Source organism: Lynx rufus, unplaced genomic scaffold (genome assembly GCF_022079265.1).
Source record: "Lynx rufus isolate CCGP_SWC_20201006 ecotype Redwood Valley unplaced genomic scaffold, mLynRuf1.p SCAF_1, whole genome shotgun sequence".
Taxonomy (NCBI): Eukaryota; Metazoa; Chordata; class Mammalia; order Carnivora; family Felidae; genus Lynx; species Lynx rufus.
The window spans coordinates 18,010,518-18,034,190 of record NW_025814823.1 but is presented as its reverse complement, the minus strand read 5'-3'; the positions used below and the strand labels follow the sequence as shown (position 1 = coordinate 18,034,190).

Here is a 23,673-nt window from a genome sequence, read left to right as displayed (position 1 = left end):
TAAATATATCCACTCACATTAGTAACTAATAAGAAACCAAATTAATCTTTAGGTAAAGAGACGTTATGTCACATCTTCATAACTAATTCTTCAGTTTCAACAAGTTTCTTATGTATGATTAATTTGGAACTGATGTCGTAAAGAAAACTCCCTCAAACCTCTCATACTTCTTTTTTCCATACATTTATATTCCCGAAAACTGCCGAACCGGGGAGGTGGCTTGCAGAGAACAGAGCATCTCTACGTAAGGGGCAGATACAGAGCAACACAACCCAGGTCAGCATGAAATTACTTCCTGTTATTGTGACCAAAGAAATTATCGAGACCTACAATGAAATGATACAAAGAGAATCATAACCGTCAAATTTCAGAGCAAAGAGCACCAACTGAAGAACAAGAACACCTTCCGAGTTTTAGGGGAGGCGATATTTCGCTGACACATTCAAATAAGAGGATCAGGAGAGAAGGGTCTGCACTTGCTGTGGCGATCGGTGTAGAATGCTCTCCGGATCTTTGTATTCGTTGACTGGATTCATCACAGCGGCATACACTTCCCCATAGGCTCTGCAGACTAATTCTGTAGATTGTTTTATGATCTGCTCTCTAGTGATAAGCAAACAATATGTGAACACACACCGGAAAGTAAAATACTAAGGATAGTAAGAAGCTTCATATTTGAACCAATGCATTTCACTTTCATAATTATCACATACATACTACAAAGAAATTATTGTACAACCACACAAGTTACTTACTTTGGTTTGGGAATAAAACACACTATTTTATATTCGTTATTTATTCATTGTTGCAGACGGGCAGGGACTATGTTCACAGCTGTATCTTTATGATTACTAAACAAGAAATGGAAACTGTGACCTATCATCAATGTGCTGATTTTGCGAACGTGACTGATAACACATTAACCTTGAAGAAAGAGGCTTATAATTATTCATACTTGCCAATACTTCAAACCTCAGAATAACTTACAATATACTGTCCTTTCACATATATATATATATATATATATATACACACACACATATACACATATATATATACACATATACACATATATATATATACTGTTATATATACTGTTATAAATATACTGTTTAGCTCCTACACTAGTAACCACATTTTAGATTTCACTTATATTGCCGGGTAAAATAATGTGACACTTGCCTACAATAGGTAACAGCATTTTCCACAAAGATCATCTCTACATAAGCATATAAAAGAATAAAACCTTTAAAAAATTTTGTTTTAATCCTTATTTGTTTTGAGAGAGAGAACAAGAGACAGAGTGCGAGCATGGGAGGAACAGAGAGAGAGGGAGACACAGAATCGGAAGCAGGCTCCAGGCTCTGAGCTGTCAGCCCACGGCCCGACGCGGGGCTCAAACTCACGGACTATGAGATCATGGCCTGAGCCAAAGTCAGATGCTTAACTGACTGAACAAACCAGGCACCCCTTTTATTTACATTTGTTTTAATAAAAAGAACGTATAGATCTTTAAATGTCCAAATAAATTTTTAAAAAATCTCTTTCAGTAAATGTATACTAACTCCAAGTGGATTAGAAAGCATTTTTTTATTTTTTTAATGTTTACTATTTTTGAGAGAGAGAGAGACAGAGTGCAAGCAGGGGAAGGGCAGAGAGAGAAGGAGACACAGAATCCGAAGCAGGCTCCAGGCTCCGAGCTGTCAGCACAGAGCCCGACACGGGGCTTGAACTCACCAACCGCAAGTCCATGACCTGAGCCAAAGTTAGACACTTAACTGACTGAGCCACCCAGGTGCCTCAAAGAATAAAAGGTTGTAAATGAACTGAAGCAAATTTTTTAAAAATCTGGCCAGAAAAAAACAGCACTGGGTTCATTAAATCTGCATCAGCTCTCTCTGCGTTTTCACGACATTTACTTCATACCAGCCTCAGCTACTTCTATTCCTGTATCACTGTATCTAGTGATAAAAACAGGACTTTTTTTCTGATTTTCACAACTCAATTTAAAGATGTCTTTCAAGCTTTACTCCCAAACCTTCTTTTCTAGTTGTTTCTTCTTTCTGTCAGTGGCACGGCCACGTTTCGTCACCTCCATTCAGACCCTAACGAACTCTTGTACGGAGTACAGAAGAAACTCCTATCTGGTCTTCCCCTCCTGAGTCTCTTCCACCTTCAGTCTACGGTAAGCACTACTGCTAGATTAATCTTTCGCAAGCGTACCTTCTATCCTGTCCCTCCCCCACCCAGGGCCTTCCTTCAAGGAGCGTCAATGGCTTCTTCTGGTGCCAGAGAGGTCAAAATCCCTCACTCGGCCATTTAAAACCCTTTAGAATACCTTCCGTAGCACAACTCTAATCCCGAGGTCTGGATCATCAGCACCCTGTTCCGATGGGGTCTCAGACTCTTGGTGGGGTGAAACAACTTGTCATTTCCCTAAAATTGCTAAAGCTTACATAATAAGAGTGGGTAGAAGAAAGTTACGCTGAGTAAATTCTCTGAGCAGAGTGGAGTAATGCTTCTGGCTATGCTACCTTTCCATTGGAAGGGAGGATGGTAAAAACTGGTTTGGAAATCTACTTGACCAGATGAGCCTTCCAGATATATTTGATCTCTTAGTGATCATTCCTATAATTAACTGAACTTAACAACAATTGCATAGATATGATGCAAAACTATTTTCCATAAATGAAATAGATTAAAAATACTATAACCTGGCATTTTATTTATTTATTTTTTTTAACATTTATTTTTGAGAGAGAGACACAGAGCACGAGTTGGGGAGGGGCAGAGAGAGAGGGAGACACAGAATCCAAAGCAGGCTCCAGGCTCCGAGCTGTCAGCACAGGGCCTGACGCAAGGCTTGAACTCACTAACTGTGAGATCATGACCTGAGCGAAGTCAGACGCTTAACTGACTGAGCCACCCAGACGTACCTATCAACTGGCATTTAAAAAATTTGTTAAATATGATACACATTTGATGCCCATTTTGCAACATGTCAAAAATAGATTTCTGATATAGTGTTTTTTGTTCTTTACTCAAAGCAGCAAGACAGATTTTTGGGGGGTGTATAAAGCATCCATTACTTACACCTCATATTCTAAAATCTATACTCAGTCCCCATTACTTATACCTCATACTCTAAAATCTATACTCAGTCTGTACATAGTGTGTTATTTGTACCACATAAAGAATACAAAGAAACAAGGCTATTCCCTCTCGTAAGAAATTTAAAATCAGAATACAGCACAATGAATATTAAATATAATTTTTTAAAATCCAGAGTAACTAGTAAATGTAGAACGAGTTGTTGAAAAACACAAAGTAATACATTTTAAATTTTAATCTCAAGTCCAAAGGATGAAAAAATTTAAATTTATTGAAGTTTAGTTGTAACCCAGGGCATGCTTCTATTTATAAGCTAAACTAGCTTACAAATGTCTACAACTCACAATGCAGCAGAAAAATCATTACAAATCTGCAATGGAGAAAACCAGAATAAAGCAATACTGCTAAGACACAAATAAATAAAATCAAGACAATAAGACCAAGTCAGAGTTTATCATTTATTTTCAATGTTGGTGTTTGATAGTATAATACAGTTTCTCATTCTGCTCCTCAGTTTAGGAAGCTACCAAGATAGGGAAGGGATTAAAAAAATGAATACGGCTGTGCTAAACAAGATAAGAGATACCAAAGCTCATGGAGAAAGGAAATCTTTCATGCAGTGGGGTGAATAAAGGGAAGGGGAAAGAACTATTAGCCAATAGGAGAGAAATGCAATGGAAAGAGAGATTCTCCAGAGCGAATCTGAGTCAAATCCAGCGGGGAACTGTGACTGATAACGACTCCCCATTCCTGGACAAATGTAAGAGTTCACTATCACTACCAAAGCCGGGTACAGAGTCATACACTCACACTCAATGCTTTGTTTCCAGTGAATCATACACAGTAGAGAGAAAACAGTACAGTGATGGACATCATTGTCAGAAGACCTTGAATCTAGTCGAAGCTCTGCCACTTATTACTGTTGCTTTGAACAAGAAATTTAGCCTTTCTAGGACTAATTTCACCACTGTAAGGCAAAATATTGAACTTGATACTTACAAGATACTTTCAGTTTTTAAATTATTCCATTGAGGATTAAGAGCATTTTAATGATCTGCTGGTGAAAAAATAAAAACTCGGGTGCCTGGGTGGCTCAGCTGGTTGAGTGGCTCTTCGTTTTGGCTCAGGTCATGATTTCACGCTTGTGAAATCGAGCCCCGCGTCGGGCTCTGCACTGAGTGTGGAGCCTGCTTTGGATTCTCTCCTCTCTCTTTGCCTCTTCCCCACTCGTGTGTATTCTCTCTCTCTCTCAATAAATATGTATAAAAAATAACAAAAAATAAAAACTCTATGTGCCTATCTAATTTATACACATACGTACATATGCATACATACATACATTCCTCCCCCCACGTTATTTTGGGGAATTGGGTTTCTTAAATACTGATGTATAATAAGCATATCAGTTATCTGTACACAAAATGGGAGGTATCTGAGGTGCTAACATGGGTTTACTTTCTTGCCATTTTACTATCCCCTCCTCTTTATTTATAGTGCTAATTACTATGCAATTATTATGTATCTTTTATCTTAAAAAGTATATATGTATATCTGTGTATATATCTATCTGTTTGCCTGCCTGGTGTCTTGGTCCAAATTATTCACTAATATCATTTATAAAATACAGAGTCTCAAATAATGATGAATCATTATAGGGACAAATAATGTTTAAAATGGAAGTTTCAGGTATTCTCTAACTAAATACAAAATCACTGAGAAATCATCTCAGTCATACGCTTCTGAAAACTCGGAACGTGCTCATCTGTTGATCACCTCACGTACAAGAAGGAAGAAAAGCAGTATGTGTTTTCAGTAGTGTATGTTGAGCACTGGCGCGAGCACGGGCATTCACCTCAGATCGCCCGCCACACTGAATTCTGATCAGTCACAGCCAAGACCATAGGTGGTGAATGGAGAGTACCTTTAGGATTATTTCTACAGGTTAAAAATCTGAAGACGAGTCCTGCTTTTCACATATGCAAAAGGGCCAGTTGAAAGGGGAAAAAAGAAATATTTGGATGCAGGCTATGACTATCTATAAAGTTAGACCGTTAACTGCCTTGGTCTCTTTACCACCGTGAAAATCTCATAGGTGGTCATTTATCAGGTGGTGCCCTATTGGCCTTTGGACAGTTTAATAATCCTCACAGTGCAATTATAACTTTCAAATAATTAAAAACATGACTCACACAGATAAAAAATGAAAGAGTGCCAATGACTTAATAACTCCTTAATGAGGAACTACTAAGATGGTAAAGCTGGTTCACAGAACATTCTGAGGAACTGGTCATTTATAGGCATTTGAAAAGGAAGGTTAGAATAAAACATGGGTTCATGTCCCCCAGAGCAAAAAAATACATAGGACATGAAGTAGCATGGGGCCTTTAATCATCAACAGTAAGCCGAGCATCAAACTATGATACATGCCCCTAAATAATTAAATAATTCTCGAAGGGCCTGGTAACAATGCTTCAGTGTGACCCTGAAAGGACATGTTGCTCTCCCAGACCTGATCTGCCCTATTTCCAAGTTTTGAAAAATCTTTCTTACATTTAGAAAGTAGTTTGCTATACCAGTGTATACATCAAAGATAATAACCATGCAGTTAACTACTGGAAAAAAAATGGAAGGAGATGAGGATATTATAAAACTGGAGGGAAAAGCAGTATTTTTCTTAGGCATCAGAATACCATGCATTAAGAAATTCAATGTGTCCAGTTATAAATGTTACAATGCCAAACAATTTATTATAAATGTCAGAAGTACTAATAAAGACTAATACATAATTAAATGGAGATGCCACCCATTTTAAAACAGATTCACAAAACATTTAAAATAATTATTTAAAGCCTTTAGCCGTGATAAGAAATGAACTGCATACTTCCAGAATCAGTGAGCTTGTCATTAATCAGTACTTTAGGATTTTTGGTTGCCATAACAACATGACACAACTTTCCTCATTACCATAAACCCAGCGTTTCTAAAAATAGCTATTTCAACAGTCAGGCTCTGTGATCACTAAAATTGAGCTTTATTACAGAACCACAGTTAAGAGTGCAATCAAATGCATCACAGGAGAGAAGGTATTAACAGCTTAAGTCTTGGAAAACGAAAAAGAAAAGATGATAATGTATTTAGGAATCATAGATGAAAGAATTTTGATTTTTCTTTTATCATAATACCAAAACCAATGATGTCACAATGGATCAAGTTGATTTTTATCCCAGGTCAGCTTTCTGTCACTGACTGTAAAATTAAAGTACATTTTACATAAGACCAAACCCACATATCTCATATAAGTGTTAACCTATCACATATGCAAATATTTTTGAGCTTCCTTTAAAAATAATAATATAATCTCAGGGCCCCTGTGTGGCTCAGTCGGTTAAGCGTCTGACTTCAGCCCGGGTCACGATCTCACAGTTCGTGGGTTCGAGCCCCACATCGGGCTCTGTGCTGACAGCTTGGAGCCTAGAGCCTGCTTCGGATTCTGTGTCTCCCTCTCTCTCCCTGCCCCTCCCCAGCTCATGCTCCCACTCTGTCTCTGTCAAAAATAAATACACTTAAAAAATAATAATATAATCTCAACATAGAAAGGACTAATAAAAATACAGTACAGGCTAGTGTTAAAAAGAATAGGCATTGGAATCAGAAATAGTGGATTCAAATCTTGGCTCTGCTTGCTTCTGTTTGCCCTTGGTTCAATTATTTAAACTTTCTAAGCGATGTCTCCACTAGAAAGAGGAAATCCTAATTCATGGGAGGATTAAGTGAAGTTAAAGAATCAATCTGGTTGAGGTGTTCAGATTGATTACACTGTAGGAGTTGGGGTGGGGCAAGGGTGAAAACAGAATAGTTCAGAAGCTAACGTGATAATATAGGCACAAGTGACACTACCTTGGACCAGAGTGGTGAACTGTGAAGATGTTCAAAAGTAACTAGAGTCTCCTCTCACATACTTTTTTCTAGATAAACATTTAATAAAGTGGTTCTTTGAGAATTATGACTGAAGTTATACTGAATTTATTAGATTAACTGTATCACATAACCAGTTGGAAAAGAATACCATGTGACTGTTGGAACGCTGAAAATCCACAGCAAAACTCACACTTCATGATGAAACATCCGAAACATTTTCATTAAAATTCAAAGTAAAATATGCACACTCACTATTACATCTACTATTTACCTTGGAGTTCTTAACCGATACAATGATTTTACTTATAAATACTGAAAAAAACTTAATAAAACTCATTATCCTTAGCTGTCTTCACCGAAAACTAAACAACTGATAAGTTAATAGAACTAAAATAGTTTAGTTACTTGGCCAGATTCAAAATGATCATATGAAATTTAGTACATTTGATATACACCAGCAATATCTAATTAGAACAGGTAATAGAAAATAAAAAATCTTATCATAATAGTCACAGAATTATTTCCTAGGAAGAAACCCAATAATATAGACAGAAGACTATATGAGGAAATTATAAAACTTTATTGAAAATTCTAAAATATCTGAATAAACAGGCATACCATGTTCATAGATAAAAATATTCACTAGTGGATTATACCCATTTCTTTTTTGCTCATTCTTACATTAGCTTGGTGAATGTTTTATATGCACTTGAAAAGAATGTTACCTTCTATAAATGTGTGTGGTATTCTATATGTATTAGGTTTGATTGCTGGCATTGTTCAGTTCTTTTACACCATGTCAGATTTTTGGTTACTTTTTCTAACAATTACTGAGAGGGGTGTTAAAATACCTACCTACAATTGTCAGTTATCTATTCTTCCTCAATTCTATGAACTTATACTGCTTATTTTTTGAAGCTCTGCTATTAGATGCACATATTGACAATTATATCTTCTTCACGAATTGATTCTATTATTATTGTAAAACATACCTCCTTATCTTTGGTATCTGTCTTGCAGTCTAATTTTTCTGATACTAATACAACTACTTTAGCTTTGTTACGATTTTACTTTTAAACTATCTGTATCCTTACTGTTAAAGTGTATTTCTTATAGACAGCAGACAGTGGGCCATGCTTTTTCATCTAAGAATCTAATCTGCCTTTTAACTGAAGTATACAGTTCTTTTACATTTAATATAATTATTTATAAGGCTGAATTTAAGTCTATCATCCTGCTATTATTTTTTTTTTTAGATTTTCCCCTTCTATTCTTTTCCCTTCTTTTTCTGCCTTGTTTTGATATAATTGCTTTTTTAGCATTCTATTTTATCTTGACTATTGGAATGTTAGATAATTTTGTTCATTTGAGAGCTGGCTGCAAGGTTCACAATCTACCTTCAAAAAATATTATTATATTATATAATAACCTTGTAACATCATAAATATGTATTTCTACTTCCTTCCCACTCCATCTTTTGTGCATTTCTTATAAATTTCATTTCTACGTGTTAAAAATTCCACAATTCGGGGCGCCTGGGTGGCGCAGTCGGTTAAGCGTCCGACTTCAGCCAGGTCACGATCTCACGGTCCGTGAGTTCGAGCCCCGCATCAGGCTCTGGGCTGATGGCTCAGAGCCTGGAGCCTGTTTCCGATTCTGTGTCCCTCTCTCTCTGCCCCTCCCTCGTTCATGCTCTGTCTCTCTCTGTCCCAAAAATAAATAAACGTTGAAAAAAAAAAAATTAAAAAAAAAAAATTCCACAATTCACTGTTAGTATTTTTGTTTTAAACGGTCCACTACCTTTTATATTTAGCATTTTCTGTACTCATTATTCCTGTGTTGATCTGAGTTTTCTTCTGGTATTCTTTTCCTTGAGCCTGACAGACTTCCTTTATCATTTCCTACAGTGCAGTATACTAGTAATAAGTCCTCTCTACTTTTGTTTATCACAAAATGTATTTTTTGTGCGTTGAGTTTGAAAGATACATGTGATGAAGACACAAAGTAGACATTTAAAGATGATATTCTATTGCCTTCTCGTTTGCACTGTTTCTAATAAGAAGTCAGTAGTATACTTAACGATCATTCGAATCCTATACACAATATGTCTTTTTCCCTCTGGCTGCTTTCAAGATTTTTCTCTTTATCCCTGGTTTTCAATGATAAGATGATGGTACGTATACTCTGGTATGGTTTTCTCTGCTGAGTTATTTAGCTTCTTGGGTTGTGGGTTCATGTTTTCCATCACATTTGGAAAAACTTGTTTCATTTCTTCAAATTTTTTCTGACTCATTCCCATTATGACACTCCAGTTATTATACCTACTTTAGTTTGCTTAATATTATGCCACAATTCACTAAGGCTCTCTTCATCTTTTTCTAGCCTTTTAATGTTTTCTATCAGTGCTTCAGTTTGGATGGTTTCTACTGTACTCTTTTCAAGTTGACTGATCTTTCTCTCTGGGGTGTCCAACTGAGAGTTAAACCCAGTCAGTCAATTTTTTACTTTAGATGTTACACTTTTCAGGTCTAGAATTCTCAGCTCTAAAATTCCCTATTTCTTCTCTCAGCATAATAATGTTTTCCTTTAAGTCCTTGAACACACTGTAACTAGCTGCTTATAAGGAACTTAACTGCTAGTTTTATAAACTGTCATTTGTCTGTTTCTATTGACAGATTTTTTCCTAGTTTTGGTTCATATTTTCCTACTACTTCTTCTAAGTAATATTGCATTACACATGCTACACGGTTGACTGTCTGTATTTATTGTCATCCTTAGGAGTGCTAAGCTTTGTTCAGGAAGGCAGTTGGTTTAGTTAAAAATCAGCATGATACTTTATACTTTGTTTTTAAGCTTTTTTGAGTATAAGGTAGGCTTTATGTAGGACTAGATTAACCTTTCTTTGAAGGCTTGGGCTTTCTCGAGTCTCTAAAGCATTGTGCAAGCTCCAGTTATTCTTCAGCTTACAGGTTTCCAGCAGCTGTTCTTTTCCTGGTGGAACTATTTTCCCCCAAAACTTACTTTATTTTTATTGAGAACAGGTATTCCTGATAGTTAATACAGGTGGCTTAAAAGGAGGTAAAGAAGAAAAAAAATATTCTGTATACCTCTTTAAGTAAAGAGGAAATATTTCCTATAAAGGCATTATTTTTTACATTATTACATTATTTTTTTAGTATGTCAAATCAAGGAAGATTCCTGAATAAGAGTTCTCAAATCACATCTGATATAATAACATTCAGAAATAATTCTGAATCATCAAGAAAAGACACTGAGAATATTTTACATATGTATATATATATACACACATATATATACATATATATATATATATGTATATATATGTTTAACTGTAGCTTCTGTATTCCAATGTCTAATATTTGTATCACTGAAAGGTGAATATTGGAGTTTGACACTGAAAAAAGAACATCTCTAATTCATCCCAAGGAAGAAAAGAAGGAAGAATTCCTTAAAATTATTTTCGTTCTCTTTTCTCCACTTTCTATACAACTTTGTTTCCTGGCTAAATTTATTTGAGAGAGACAGACAGACAGAGAGAGAGACAGAGAGAGAGAAAGAGGGCGAGGGGCAGAGAGGGAGGGAGACACGGAATCTGAAGTAGCCTCCAGGCTCTGAGCTGTCAGCACCAAGCCCAACGCAGGGCTTGAACTCACGAACAGTGAGATCATGACCTGACCTGAAGCTGGACACTTAACCAACTGAGCCACCCAGACGCCCCTCTGTAACTTTACTTTTAACTCTTATTAAAGCTTAGGAATGGGTGGGGGGGAGTCTGTTAGGAGGTATCCCTGAGTCTAGGGACAAAACTTTTAAAGTTTTGATGGAAGTTGTCAAATTGCCCTCTAAAAAGATTGTACTAATTTATACTCTCGCCAACAGCATATGAAAATACCCATTTTCCCAGACCCTTTCAATTAGCATATAACAAACGCCTTATTGTCAGGAATCTGATGGACAGATATTCTCACTGCTGTTTTAATTTGCATTTTTTGATAATTATTATGTTCTATTTATTTGCCATTTGCATTTCTTCTGTGAACTGTCCAAACACACAGTGCCTATTTTTCTACTGTTTTGTCCTGATTTGTGGTATTTTGTTTGCTATTAAGGATACTTTGTTACATAAATTGAAAATATTGCTCCACATTACGGTTTTTATTTTAACTTGGTTTATATTGTTGTTTTCTGTAAAAACAGAAACAAGACAAAAAATTTAAAGTGTTATGTAGCCAAATCTGTTCCAATTTCTCCTTTATGGTATCTGCTCTACCTGCCATCCTTTATAAAACACATTAAAACTTCCCGTCATTCAGCATATTATGAAAAGAATCACGGTATGTTTTATATTTAGTGACGTCCCAAACAGCGCAACATTCAAATACTAAGATTGAAATGTGGTTAAATCTAAAGAACTACAGGTATTCGGTTAAGAAAAATAATTTAAGAAACACACACAAACAATCTGAGACACGGCATAATGGATTTTCTTTTATAATCTCTCAGGTCTTTAGAATTCCAGGTAAGTAGACAGTATGAGATCTTTTAGGATGATAAAATATAAAAGTAAAAAAAAAAAAAATTAAAATCATTAACTACACCTAAAATGATCAAATTTCCCAACTTTATGTCCGAGAAAAACTGATCCATCCCGTTGCCAGTCAATTCTAGTTGGCCAGTCTAATTCAAATTTTCCTGCGTGTTGACTCAGAAGCCACCTCCTTGCTCTATTCACTGCTGTGGACGTGCCCTCCAGGACAACAGGAAACAAGTGTCCGTCTCTGCCCCACAGCTCCCCTTCTGGTAACTGGAGTATTTTCTTCAAGTTCAATAGTTCTTTCCTTACCGCACTTTTTCATATAAGTATTTGTGGGGCACCTGGGTAGCTCAGTCAGTTAAGGGCTGGACCAGCTCAGGTCATGATCTCACAGTTCGTGAGCTCGTGCCCTGCCATCAGGCTCTGTGCTGACAGCTCAGAGCCTGGAGCCTGCTTCGGAGTCTGTGTCCCCGTCTCTCTCTGCCCCTCCCCCGCTCATTCTCTCTCTTCTCTCTCTCTCTCTCAAAAATAATAAATAAACATTTAAAAAATATTAAAATAAAATAAATATTTGTTCACACGTCTAACTGACCCAACAGACTATGATCTCCCTGAAGACAGTGCAAATGTCCTTCAAATCTTAATCCTTAGTGCTTGTTACACAGAAAGCATTTAATACACAGCAGGGCGAATGGAAAGGAAAAAAAAAAATGTCTAAAATGGTCTAATTTCCTACTTCCACGCAACTTAAATTTGTCAATATTTTCCTTATAATCAGGAAGGTCAGACAATATGATCCCTCTGTTTCTTCTAACCATAATATTCTGAGATATTACTGTATAGTTCTTTGTCTTGAACACATTCCTGGTAAATAGGTGATACTGAAAAATTATAAAATATACCTAACAGATCCAAACAGTCTGTACAGCAGCTCATCTGCACAGCACAATTAATATACTACTGAGCTTCCACGACATTTTCAATGTCATTCTGACATGTTTATTAGTTTGGTATTATGGCTATATACTTCCATTATAGTCACATCAATTTTAAGAATCATTCACTAAGTAGAGATTTTGGAGCCGCCTACGTGTAAGCAGTAAGTATGAGCAGGGTCGGGTCAGATCTCTTAGGGTGGCCGAGGCGTGAAAAAAGGCGGGTAACCATAAATCTTCAATCTATATTCTTCAATCTAGGAGAACGTCAATCTCCTATTCTTGAAAAGAAATTTTTTTCTAAGAAATGTACTTGCTGTTTTGAAAAATATGTGAATCTTAACCAACTAGTTGAGACAGGAACACACTTACTTCACTGTGGCACTTAGGAGAAAGTTCAGCTGTGGCATTAACAGGCTGTCTGGGGCTGACAGGTAACGATCAAACTGAACCTAAATGAAACAGAGAAAGAGCAAAACATAAAGTGCGTACATCTGCTAACGGACATCTCAAATATAACCAACTCACTTAAGGGTTAAATCTTAGGAAATATACCATAGTACAAATAAAGACTTCTTTGTGATCAAATGAGTTATTTCTTCAACATTCTAACTAAAATTCCCTAAAAGTATAAACTTCATTTTTTAAAAATATTTATTTTTGAGACACAGAGAGAGAGAGAGAGAGAGAGAGAGCAAGTGAGCGAGTGGGGGAGGTGCAGAGAGAGAGAGGAGGACAGAGGATATGAAGTTGGCTCCATGCTAATAGCAGCGAGCCCAATGCGGGGCTCAAACTCACAAACCATGAGATCCTGACCTGAGCCAAAGTCAGACGTTCAACTGACTGAGCCACCCAGGCGCTCCACAAGTGTCGACTTCTTAAAGTAGTTAATATCAGCATAGCTGCTTTGAAAATTCTAAATCCAAGTGGTTCATCTTAATCTCCCTCAACGAACTTTTGAATAAAAAATACTAACAAGAAGTAAAGTGATCAGATTTCAAGTCTACCTTACTTCCTTAAATCCACTGGATGTTAATTATTCGTTTACTTATTCCTTCAACTGATATTTATCGAGTACCTACTATTAGGAAGGTAGTATATTAGGTAAAGTATATATAGTGGTGAGCAAAAGAGGACAGTCCCTAGCTTCAGAGAGCTACAGCCTACTGAGAAAGATGGTAAGTAAGTAATAAGGTCAATAACATATATAATTACAAACTGTGTTGGATGCTATGAAGGAAAAAACCAAAGTAGTATAAAAGTGTAAATCAGGAGGATGGACCTAGCTTCTGTGTTTGGCTAAAGAATCTGAGGAAAGGAAATCTGAAGTGAGATCTTAGAGATGAAAAGAGATTAAGTAAGTGTGTGCAGTGAGGGTTCGGGGGTTGCATGGATGGGACAGCACGAAGACTTGAAGTGAGAAAGAGAATGGCGAACAGAAATCAGTTCGTATAGGTCTCACATGCTTTCTTACAGGATTTTAATTCTTATTGGAAAGGCATGAGGAAGCCATTGAAGGAGGGGAATAATCTGATTTAAGTTTTAAGAAACTAAGTCTGGCCGCAGGAAGAAGGAAATGGAAGGTAGATGCAAGGACACTAAATAGGCAGCTACCGCGGCACCTTAGACACAAGGACAATAACATGGCAGACAGAAGAGGAGATACTTGAGAGAACTGGACAGTAAAATCAGCAGCATCTGCTTAGTGACAGGACGGAAGGGCATGACTCTCAGATCTGGATCTGTGCCATTTAATTCACAGCATTATTACAATTCATAACTGTATTCTTTTCACACTTATTTAGTTGTGTAACAGCTATACCCCTTGCTAGATCGTGTCTATTTTCATCCCAATTCTTAGCATAATGCCTAGAAAACAGAGGACAATGTTGAAATAATAATGGACAGAAGCTCTTACTGCTTTCTGAGTTAAGAACACTTGGAGGAGGACCTGGGGGTGGGGGGCAGGAAGATGTGACAGAGTTCGAGCCTGGGGTATGCCGAACTGAAGTGCCCTGAAGCATTCCGGTCAAGGCAGCAGGCAGTTACCACACACAAAACAAGATTCTGTTTCGTTAGAGAGACATAAAATCTTCAACTCAATTGTTATTCAAGTTTAAGACCATGCACAAAAGAACTTGCAATGGGGTTTAAATGTATTTTGTGGGTTTATATCATGGACTGGAAATGTGTCGGTGGGGAGAGAAAGACAGGGAGGAAACACATTTAGTGAGTACGAAGATGACTGATCTGTGTGTAGAGTTATGTCCTCATTTTGGGGGGGCAAATACCTTGGAGTGAGACCACTAGGTAGTATGGTGAGTGTATATTTAACTTTCTAAGAAGCTTATCTTTTTTTGAGTTTATTTATTTTGAGAGAGAGAGTGCACACGCGCATGTGTGCAAGTGGAGGGGTAGCAGAGAGGGAGAGAGGGAATCCCAAGCAGGGTCCGTGCTGCCAGTGCAGAGCCTGACGCTGGGGCTCAATCCCACAAACCGTGAGACCATGACCTGAGCCGAGATCAAGAGTCAGATGCTTAACCGACTGACCACTCAGGCACCCAGAAACTCACCTTTTTGAAATAATCTAAAATGTATTCATTTCCACTTATCTTTACTTAAACTTTTTAGAATGAAATCTGTTTTGAAAGTTTTTGCTGTGATGTTTGATGAATAGAAGTTATGACTGTTACTTCTCTTTCTCTAGTCTTTTGTCATGATGTGACGTTTCTTATTTAGTAGTTGAGAGTGTAAGTACTAGGTTGAATGGGGTGTTCGGAGGTTTAGAGTTAATACACGAAAAACACTTGGCACGCGCAACAAATGTTACTGGCTGGCGTTATTCGTCACTGTTATTACTACCGCTAGCGTTGTTATTATATAGCTTCCAAAGAACATCATCCTACAAGGGCTAAATGAGTGTCACGTGATTGGTGGACATACATACACGCAAAGTCTATACTTAAGACATGGAAACACACTCCGGGAAGCGGCACGCGGGCAGAGAGGGATGTGCAAGCAAGCTCTTCACTTGAAAAGAAGGTAATAAAGTGGAGGTTCGAGGAGTCTCACGCTCCAGAGTAATATGTTATTTTAAGACTGGACTCTGATTTTAGTGATCTCAGAGAGAAATCAAGAACTATAAAGACTAATAGCAGGAAGTCTTGAATGATATACAGCCCAACTTCTTCGTGTCTGTCATTCCCATTTCTCTATGACATTAGGAGTAAAACTCTGAAAATGAAGAAAACCTGAACAGGGATGATGAGGTTATGAGGGTATAGTGGAATATTAGCACAAATGGATGTCGTGTTCGGACCTTAGTTAAAGGAAACGTATGTGCAATCATTATCCTTAAACCCCCTCTGGATAAAGTATATATCAAGAGACAAAATTAGCACCGAGGACAAAACTATCACACAGGAAAAAATTAATAGTGTTCCATAAGGAAACCTATGCTGAAATGCTTGATTTTATTCTTATTCACTTACCATTGCAGCCTTCAGTGCCACGGAATCTAGGTTGGGCAAATTAGCTAAAGAGCCCTAGAAAAAAAAAAAAACAAAAACAGCAAAAACAAGATGTAAAAAAGGTGCTACGGTTTCCGTTCACTTATGAAATACAGTCTATTAATAGATTCCCCAAATCTGGAAATTCGGCTCATTTCCAAAGAACTCAAGTGTCATCTCTTCAACCTCAGTGAGAGCAGGGACTATGGCTTGTTCATTTTTGTGTAACTAGCACGAAGGCACGTAATCATATTTGTCAGAGGGAGTGACAAGCAGAAGTTTAACAATAGGAACACCAGGATATTTCAGATTGACTTATAAGCAAGCAAACAGGCGAGGAAGCATTTAGGAAATGGCAGCAAGATATGGAGGCTTGAAATCTCACCCTGACAATCTGAGATAGTATAAAACGGCAGCAGAATTGATTCTTCTCTGGTAGAAATCTGCTTGCTGCTTTATCAAAATAACAAATTTGGAGCCGGTGATTTTTGAAAGCTTCATTTAAGAGCTCCTGGACTATAAAATATGTTTCATGTTAATGCCACTTAAACGAGTTCTTTGCGGGGTGCGCCTGGCTGGTGCACGTTGGTACAGTGTGTGACTCCTGGTCTCAGGGTCATGGGTTTGAGCCCCGTGGTGGGCATGCAGCCTACTTAATAAGATAAAACAAAATCTTTAAAAAAATGAGTTCTTAGCTTTCTAAAGAAAGATGCTTACGTGAATTTCTCAGGTTCCCCCACTCCCTCCTCTATTTCCACTGGAGTTCTATAACTTAACAAGATCTCATGTTGGTCTCAGAAGTATTTACCTTTCCAAAGTAACAGACCAAGATTTGCTAAGTTAAAAAGGGGATGACTGCATTTACACACCAATCTATGCATTCAATTAACCCATAGTGATACAGGACTCTGAAAAATTTACCAGTATGAATATCCTTTATACAATTTATAACACTGATTTTTGTATATTTTCATTACTTTTAACCAAAATTATCCATAGTAAAAAGTATAGTTAATATTTAGGGGCACTCTACTACAGTCTCGGGTAGTCATCTAAGAACTGTACATATGTTACCTCACTTAATCTTCGGAACAACCTACGATACAGATATTATCATTACCCCAATTCCACAGCTGAGGAAACAGATACAGAGAGATAAGTCACTTTCCCAGTAAGAATAGCTAGTAAGCGGCAGAGCCAAGGTTCAGTTAGAGGCTAGCTCTAGACCCCACACTCTAAATGCGTATTTCCATGTGCTTACCTGCTCAGGTTTATGTTGCTGCACGGTGTTATAGATATAACTCAAGCCGGCTCTAGTTAAAACATAAGAAGCTTGCTCATTGATAAGTGTGTCCAAATGTGCCTCAATCTAAAAGAAAACCCAGCAGAAAGAAAATATTTTAAAAGAGGAATAAGACTGCGGAGAGTACAAGTAGACCACTCTGGAGTCAGCTCTTCATCACGGACTTGCTCCTTGCAGTGGCCATGAGTTCCAGACCATGAGGCACATGGGCCACTTCTGTGACAAAATCTTTTCCTTCCCCCAAAGAGGAAGTCCTCCTACAAAAGGGAGAGAAAGTCTCATTTTAAAAATGAGAACTGAAAGGATTTCAGTACTAGCCACTAGTCAAACAAATTGAGTCTCTTGTTAGCTCTTTTAAAAGATGGCAATAAACAAAACACAAACAAACAAACAAACAGGAAACATTAAAAGATAACAACAATATAAAATACTTAGGAAGACTTCTGGGAAGATGAAGGCCTGATGTTCCTGACCTCCACATACCCCTACCTTCCCAACTTGCTGGACTGACTCAACCAATCAAATGTGCCGTATGGAGACGCCTGGAGGCAACAGGTTTCTCCCGGGGAGAAAGCAGGTTTCTACCAGGGGGGAGTTGAGAACCCAGCAGAAGGTTGGCCAAAGATTTCAGGTTTAGGAACTGTCCACGAAGACTTGACTAGCAGATGTGAGTTGTTATGTGCTCACCTGCTTTGTGTTATCCTCGGGGAAGCCATCTAATGCTAATGGGGGCAGAATCCACAGAAGTGGACTACCCTGATGGGCTGAAGTATCCCTTAGTGGGAAGAAGTCTTCCGCCCCCTTACTTTTACCAGTACAGGCCTGAGAGTTTGGAGATCTTCCTTCTTCTCCTGACCAGCAAGTTCCCTCAGCTTTGCCAGTCTGTTTGCCGGGGCACAGTAACGCTACCCATTGTGCTGTTACCATCTGAATGCTTCTGTTGTCCGAGTAACTCCAGTTTGCTGCTGAGGCCCTCCCCCTAAAAAACTTCCAACTAACTTAAAAAAGGGGAGTATGTTCTAAGAGAAAGCCCATCTGAATGATTAGAAGGAGTAACTTTTCCGGAGGCAACCCTATTAAAAGACGTAGAGTACTTTATTTTTTTCTCTTAAGTAAATGTCCAAGAAAGTACAATTAGAGGCCTTAGACACTAGACTTAGTGGAAATCAAAAAAAAAAAAAAAAAAGAAAGAAAAACACCAAGACGTGCAAATATAAACATTTAATGAAAGAGCTAAGAATCAAATTACCATCTGAAGAAGAATGGAAGAAAAGTAACATAGTAACATCAAAGAAAGATTAAATAAAGAGATATGAAAAGATATTAAAAGAGAGATTCTGGAGATAAAACCAATAAAGGCAGAAACTTCAGAATATAAAATATAAAATTTTTATAATTATATAATTATAAAATATAAAATATAAAATATAGAAAATAGAAAATTCAGAATATACAAAGAAAAGTGATAATTAATTAGGTAATAGAAAACTATATTGAGCAAAAAAAAGGGTTGAATCTTCAGACTGAAATGGCTCTGCAAAATCCAAATGGGGAAGGAGACATACCAAAAAATACCCCGAGGAACTAACTATCTGAACTCAAAGGAAAATCCTTACGAGCTTCCAGATGGACAGAGTTAAGTTACCACAAAGAAAAGAGAATCAGACTAGCCTGGACTCCTTACTTGAAACACTGGAAGAAGGTAAGTCAGAGTAGAAGAAAATTAATAGACCATTGACAGAAAAGGTATGAAAAACCAAAAATTGTTTATGCAACAAGATAAAATTTCTTTGGAGGGCCTAAATAAACCATGCCTTCCAGTACCCACATCATTGTACAATCCTCTCTCAGAGCTCCGGGCTGGCCCATGCAGCTAGCACTGGCCAACAGCCTATAACCAAGCATGAAGTTAAGTGCAGGCTTCATAAGCACTTACACACTGGGGCTTGGCCCCTTGGAAAGCAAAACATGACCAGGGAATATTTAAGGAACACAGGTGACTGGTGATAAAACAGAGACTGATGAACACCTGATATACCTAAACAGCTTAAGATTTAGACAAATGGCAGGGTTTAGGGGTTGAATCAGTGATAAATACAGTAAAAACCAATGAATTTTTTTAAAAAGAGATTTCTAAAAATTTTTTGAGAGTGAGAAGGGCAAAGGGAGAGGGAGAGAGAGAGAGAGACGGTGGGGCGGGGGGAGAGAGAAAGAGAGAGAATCTTAAGCAGACTCCATGCTCAGCATGGAGCCCGACACGGGGCTCGATCCCACGACCCTGGGATCATGACCTGAGGCAAAATCAAGAGTCAAATGTTCAACTGACTGAGCCACCCAGGTGCTCTTTAAAAAAAGAATTGTATTAATTCCACAAAAAACAGTTATTTAAGAAAGGAAAATTAATCATACCTCATTATATTTCTTTTAAAAGAAGGAATTAGAAATTAGAAAATATCACAAGTTTAGACTTATCAAAACTCATGCTTTAGAAAACCCCCAAAGTTCACAAATAAATTTTTACTGTAGCCACTGCCATATTACTTATATACTTGTAATAACACAGAACAGTCAGCATTTTTTCTTCAAAACATTATATACACCAAAAGTCACTATTTCAAAATTAGAAGCCAAGTATCTGGTAAATTTTATAAACGGCTTAGCCACTTTACAAACTCTTAAATGATACTATTTGGTTTATAGGACTAGAGTCATTGGTATAACAAATTGTAATGTTTTGCCTAACACTGGTTTACACATAGATAAAAATATATCTGTCCTCTGTAACACCTTCTGCACTAGCTAGCAAGCTTGGAAAATATAGCATATTATTCACAGTTCAGCAACTGAAATCTGCATACAGAATTGCTGTTCCAATCAATAAGAAAAGCTTCATTCTATCATCACATACTATGGTTTGAATAAAATATCACACTCATTACATATTCTGGCTTCCCAAAACAAAACTGAAACACCAAGTATGTGTGCACATTGTGTGAATGTGAGTGTGTGTGTGTGTGTGTGTGTATTTCCATCAGACTATACCCAAGAATTTATTGAAATTAGGTCACCGAAATTGGACTAAAGCCAGTAACTGAGATCAGATGAAAAAAGGCTCCGTCACAGTGAGCGGGCATCTTATGACAAAGTTTACCTGAAACTGTAGCATTTCTAGTCGTCTGTCAGTGAACTCAAACAGAGCTAGTGTTGTCTTCATCATATAGAGTGAATTGACCATGAAAGTGGCCATGTCAGCTGTGCCTAAATTGCTGGCAGATACGGTACACATCTGGAGGAGAGGATCTAAGACACACGATAAAACCTGTAAGTGAAAAATAAAATAAAATCTATTTTTTATTCCCCAATCAGTGATACAGGCCTGGGTTAACAGTACTTCAGAAAGAATGACAAACTAATTGGAAGGGGAGCAACTTATAAGATTAAATGATATAGTAATCATAATGTTTTTTACAATGGGCATCACGGAATAAAGTACTTTTTAAATTAAAGTGAGCTGATCTAATACATGAAAGAAAAAATCAATGAGAGGGACTGTTACAATGCACGGGTTATAAAATGCCAGAATTTCAACAGAGTGTATAACAGAGGAGCAATAAATAATCATTAAAAATAGGGGCGCCTGGGTGGCGCAGTCGGTTAAGCGTCCGACTTCAGCCAGGTCACGATCTCACGGTCCGTGGGTTCGAGCCCCGCGTCGGGCTCTGGGCTGATGGCCCAGAGCCTGGAGCCTGTTTCCGATTCTGTGTCTCCCTCTCTCTCTGCCCCTCCCCCGTTCATGCTCTGTCTCGCTCTGTCCCAAAAATAAATAAAAAACGTTGAAAAATAGTTAAAAAAAAAAATCATTAAAAATGATTTACAACATACTTGCACAAAGTCAGCTTGACGGGCATCTAACGGTACAACTGAAGAATCGTGAGATGCCAAAACTTCACGCAACAATGCGAGTGTCTGATTTAATGCAGAACTTGGTCCAAGATCAGGTGGTGGGAGTTCAACCTAAAATAAAGGGTGGCTTCATCCACTGCTTACATTTTCCACTAAATTTTAATGTATAAATAAATACAATTCACAGTAAAACAATACATGTAAAAGATGTAAAGATTTGGCGAGCATTACAAAATCTAGAATTGATCCACAGCTGATACTAATAAGCATAAAGTGACACCAAAGGTTTTTGTTGTATTATCACAGAACTAATATATTCTTCTCACAATTAGAAGTAAAGAATTTATACTTCTAAAATTCGAAAGTTACAAGAAAACTCAGTAGTCTTTGATGTAGAATTATATTTTTATGCAGATTTGAAATGGCCTACTGTTTTGGGTTTTGGTTTTGTTTTTTTTTTTAGCCCAAGTCATTAGAAAAAGGCAATCTAGAAACCAACACTCCCCCAACGACAACATAGTTGAGAATCATCATCCACCCTCAGGCCCAAATCTCAGAAATGTGGCTCAATATGCATAGGTTTGGGGACTAGGAATCCATCTTTCAATAAGCACCACAGGTGATATCCAGATCAGTCTATGGGCTACACACTTCACAGAAACACAGTGCCCACTATTCTACACGGTGTAACACTGCCACTGAAATCTTTAGCACTGAAATTAAAGATTAGTTTCACACTTTAGATTACCAATCACTAGTTGTGTGGTCCTGGGTAAGTTCTTTAACTTCTCAGAATTTCAGAGGGATTCTTTAAGGATTAGTGGGATTGTTGCATATAAACTATTGGGTACTATAAACTGGAAGGTATGCCCAGTTCATTCTCTCTACTTGCTGGCATCATGATATCCAAGAAGATGTGCTGGTGAATTTTTGTTGAGTACTTATAATAACATAGTCAGATCTTATCTAAAAAATATGATACTCAGAAGTCTATGTAAGAGACTATAACCTTGTGTCAGACAGAAAAGTATAAGAATTTTTAAATATCTGGATTTATATGAAGAATGTTTTATATAGAAAAGTTAATACATAAGTGACAGCAGCAGGAATATCAAAGTATGGACCTCTGAAAATCTTCCCTCTTTCATAAAACAACAAAACCAAAAAATTATAAGACATGCAAAGAAACAAAAATACATGGTCCATGCACAGAAAAAATAGTCAATGGGAACTTCCCCTGAGGAAGCCTGGACACTGGAGTTACTACACAAAAAATCTGAATTGACTATTGTATTTTATTTTAAAGTTTATTTATTTATTTTGAGAGAGAGAGAGAGACAGAGAGCACAGCAGGTAAGGGGCAGAGAGAAGGAGAGACAGAATCCCAAGCTTGTGGGGCTCAAACCTACAAACCGTGAGATCATGACCCAAGCTGAGATCAAGAGTCAGATGCCCAACCAACTGAGCCACTCAGCACCTCAAAATTGGCGATTTTAAGAAAGGGAAACAGGTTAATGAACTAAAGGGAAGTATGAGAACAATGCCTCATCAAATAGAGAATATTTACAAAGAAATAAAAATGATAAAAAGAAATAACTGAATAGAAATTTTGTAGTTGAAAGTAACTAAAATGAAAAATTCACTCTAGGGATTCGATAGCACATCTGAGTAGGCAGAATAAGTAATCAGTGAACTTGAAGATAGGTCAATTAAAATTATCCAGTTTGAGGGACAGAAAGAAAAACAAATGAAAGAAAATTCACAAAGCCTCAGAGACCTATGGAACACCATCAACATTAAGTACAATGTGGTTCTCTTAGAAGGAGAGAGGAGTGCAGAAAAAATATTTGAAGAGCTAATGACAAAGATTTCACAAATGTGATTAAAACAAAACATTAATCTAAGCATCTAAGAAGCTCACAAACTCCACAAGGAATAAACTTACACAGTTTCACACTAAGACACATCACACAGACTGTCAAAAGACAAAGAGAGAATCTGGAAGCAGTAAGAGAAGTGATTATGACAAAGGATTCTCATAAGATTAACAGCTGATTTCTCATCAGAAAACATGGAGGCCGGAAGGCACTGGATAGCATATTCAAGGGCTGCAAGAAAGACCGTCAAGACAGAATTCTGTACTCAGTAAAACTACTCTTAAGAATGAAGGAATACAAAGATTCTTCACCAGTAAACCTGTTCCACAAGAAATATGGGGAATCCTGGGGTGCCTGTGTGGCTCAGTCGGTCGAGTGTCCGACTTCGGCTCAGGTCATGATCTTGCGGTTTGTGAGTTGAAGCCCCGCGTCAGGGGGGGAGGGTATAAATAAAGTATAAAAATTCCTTTATTTAGAAATAACATTAATTAGCCATCGTTACCATCAGTTTAAAAACATTCTGGATATCTTTTTAAATTGGGTGAATGAATAGAAAATACTT

General features: G+C 37.4%; 1 protein-coding gene across 2 annotated transcripts in view; it reads right to left on the bottom strand.

Annotated features, from left to right (window-relative positions):
* Positions 1–306: 306 nt before the first annotated feature.
* Positions 307–23,673, bottom strand: part of COG6 (component of oligomeric golgi complex 6) — an 80,888-nt gene continuing 57,521 nt past the window's right edge. The window contains exons 14-19 of one of the 2 annotated variants that reach the window (XM_047079066.1): positions 21,214–21,345; positions 20,483–20,650; positions 17,290–17,397; positions 16,011–16,064; positions 12,892–12,971; positions 307–603 (exon numbers count right to left, since the gene is read on the bottom strand). In XM_047079066.1, the coding sequence (XP_046935022.1) occupies positions 456–603; positions 12,892–12,971; positions 16,011–16,064; positions 17,290–17,397; positions 20,483–20,650; positions 21,214–21,345 (690 nt within the window). In that variant the 3' untranslated portion in view covers positions 307–455. Of the gene's footprint in view, positions 604–12,099; positions 12,796–12,891; positions 12,972–16,010; positions 16,065–17,289; positions 17,398–20,482; positions 20,651–21,213; positions 21,346–23,673 lie in introns of those variants that run through there. The other variant, XM_047079071.1, reaches the window with a different exon arrangement.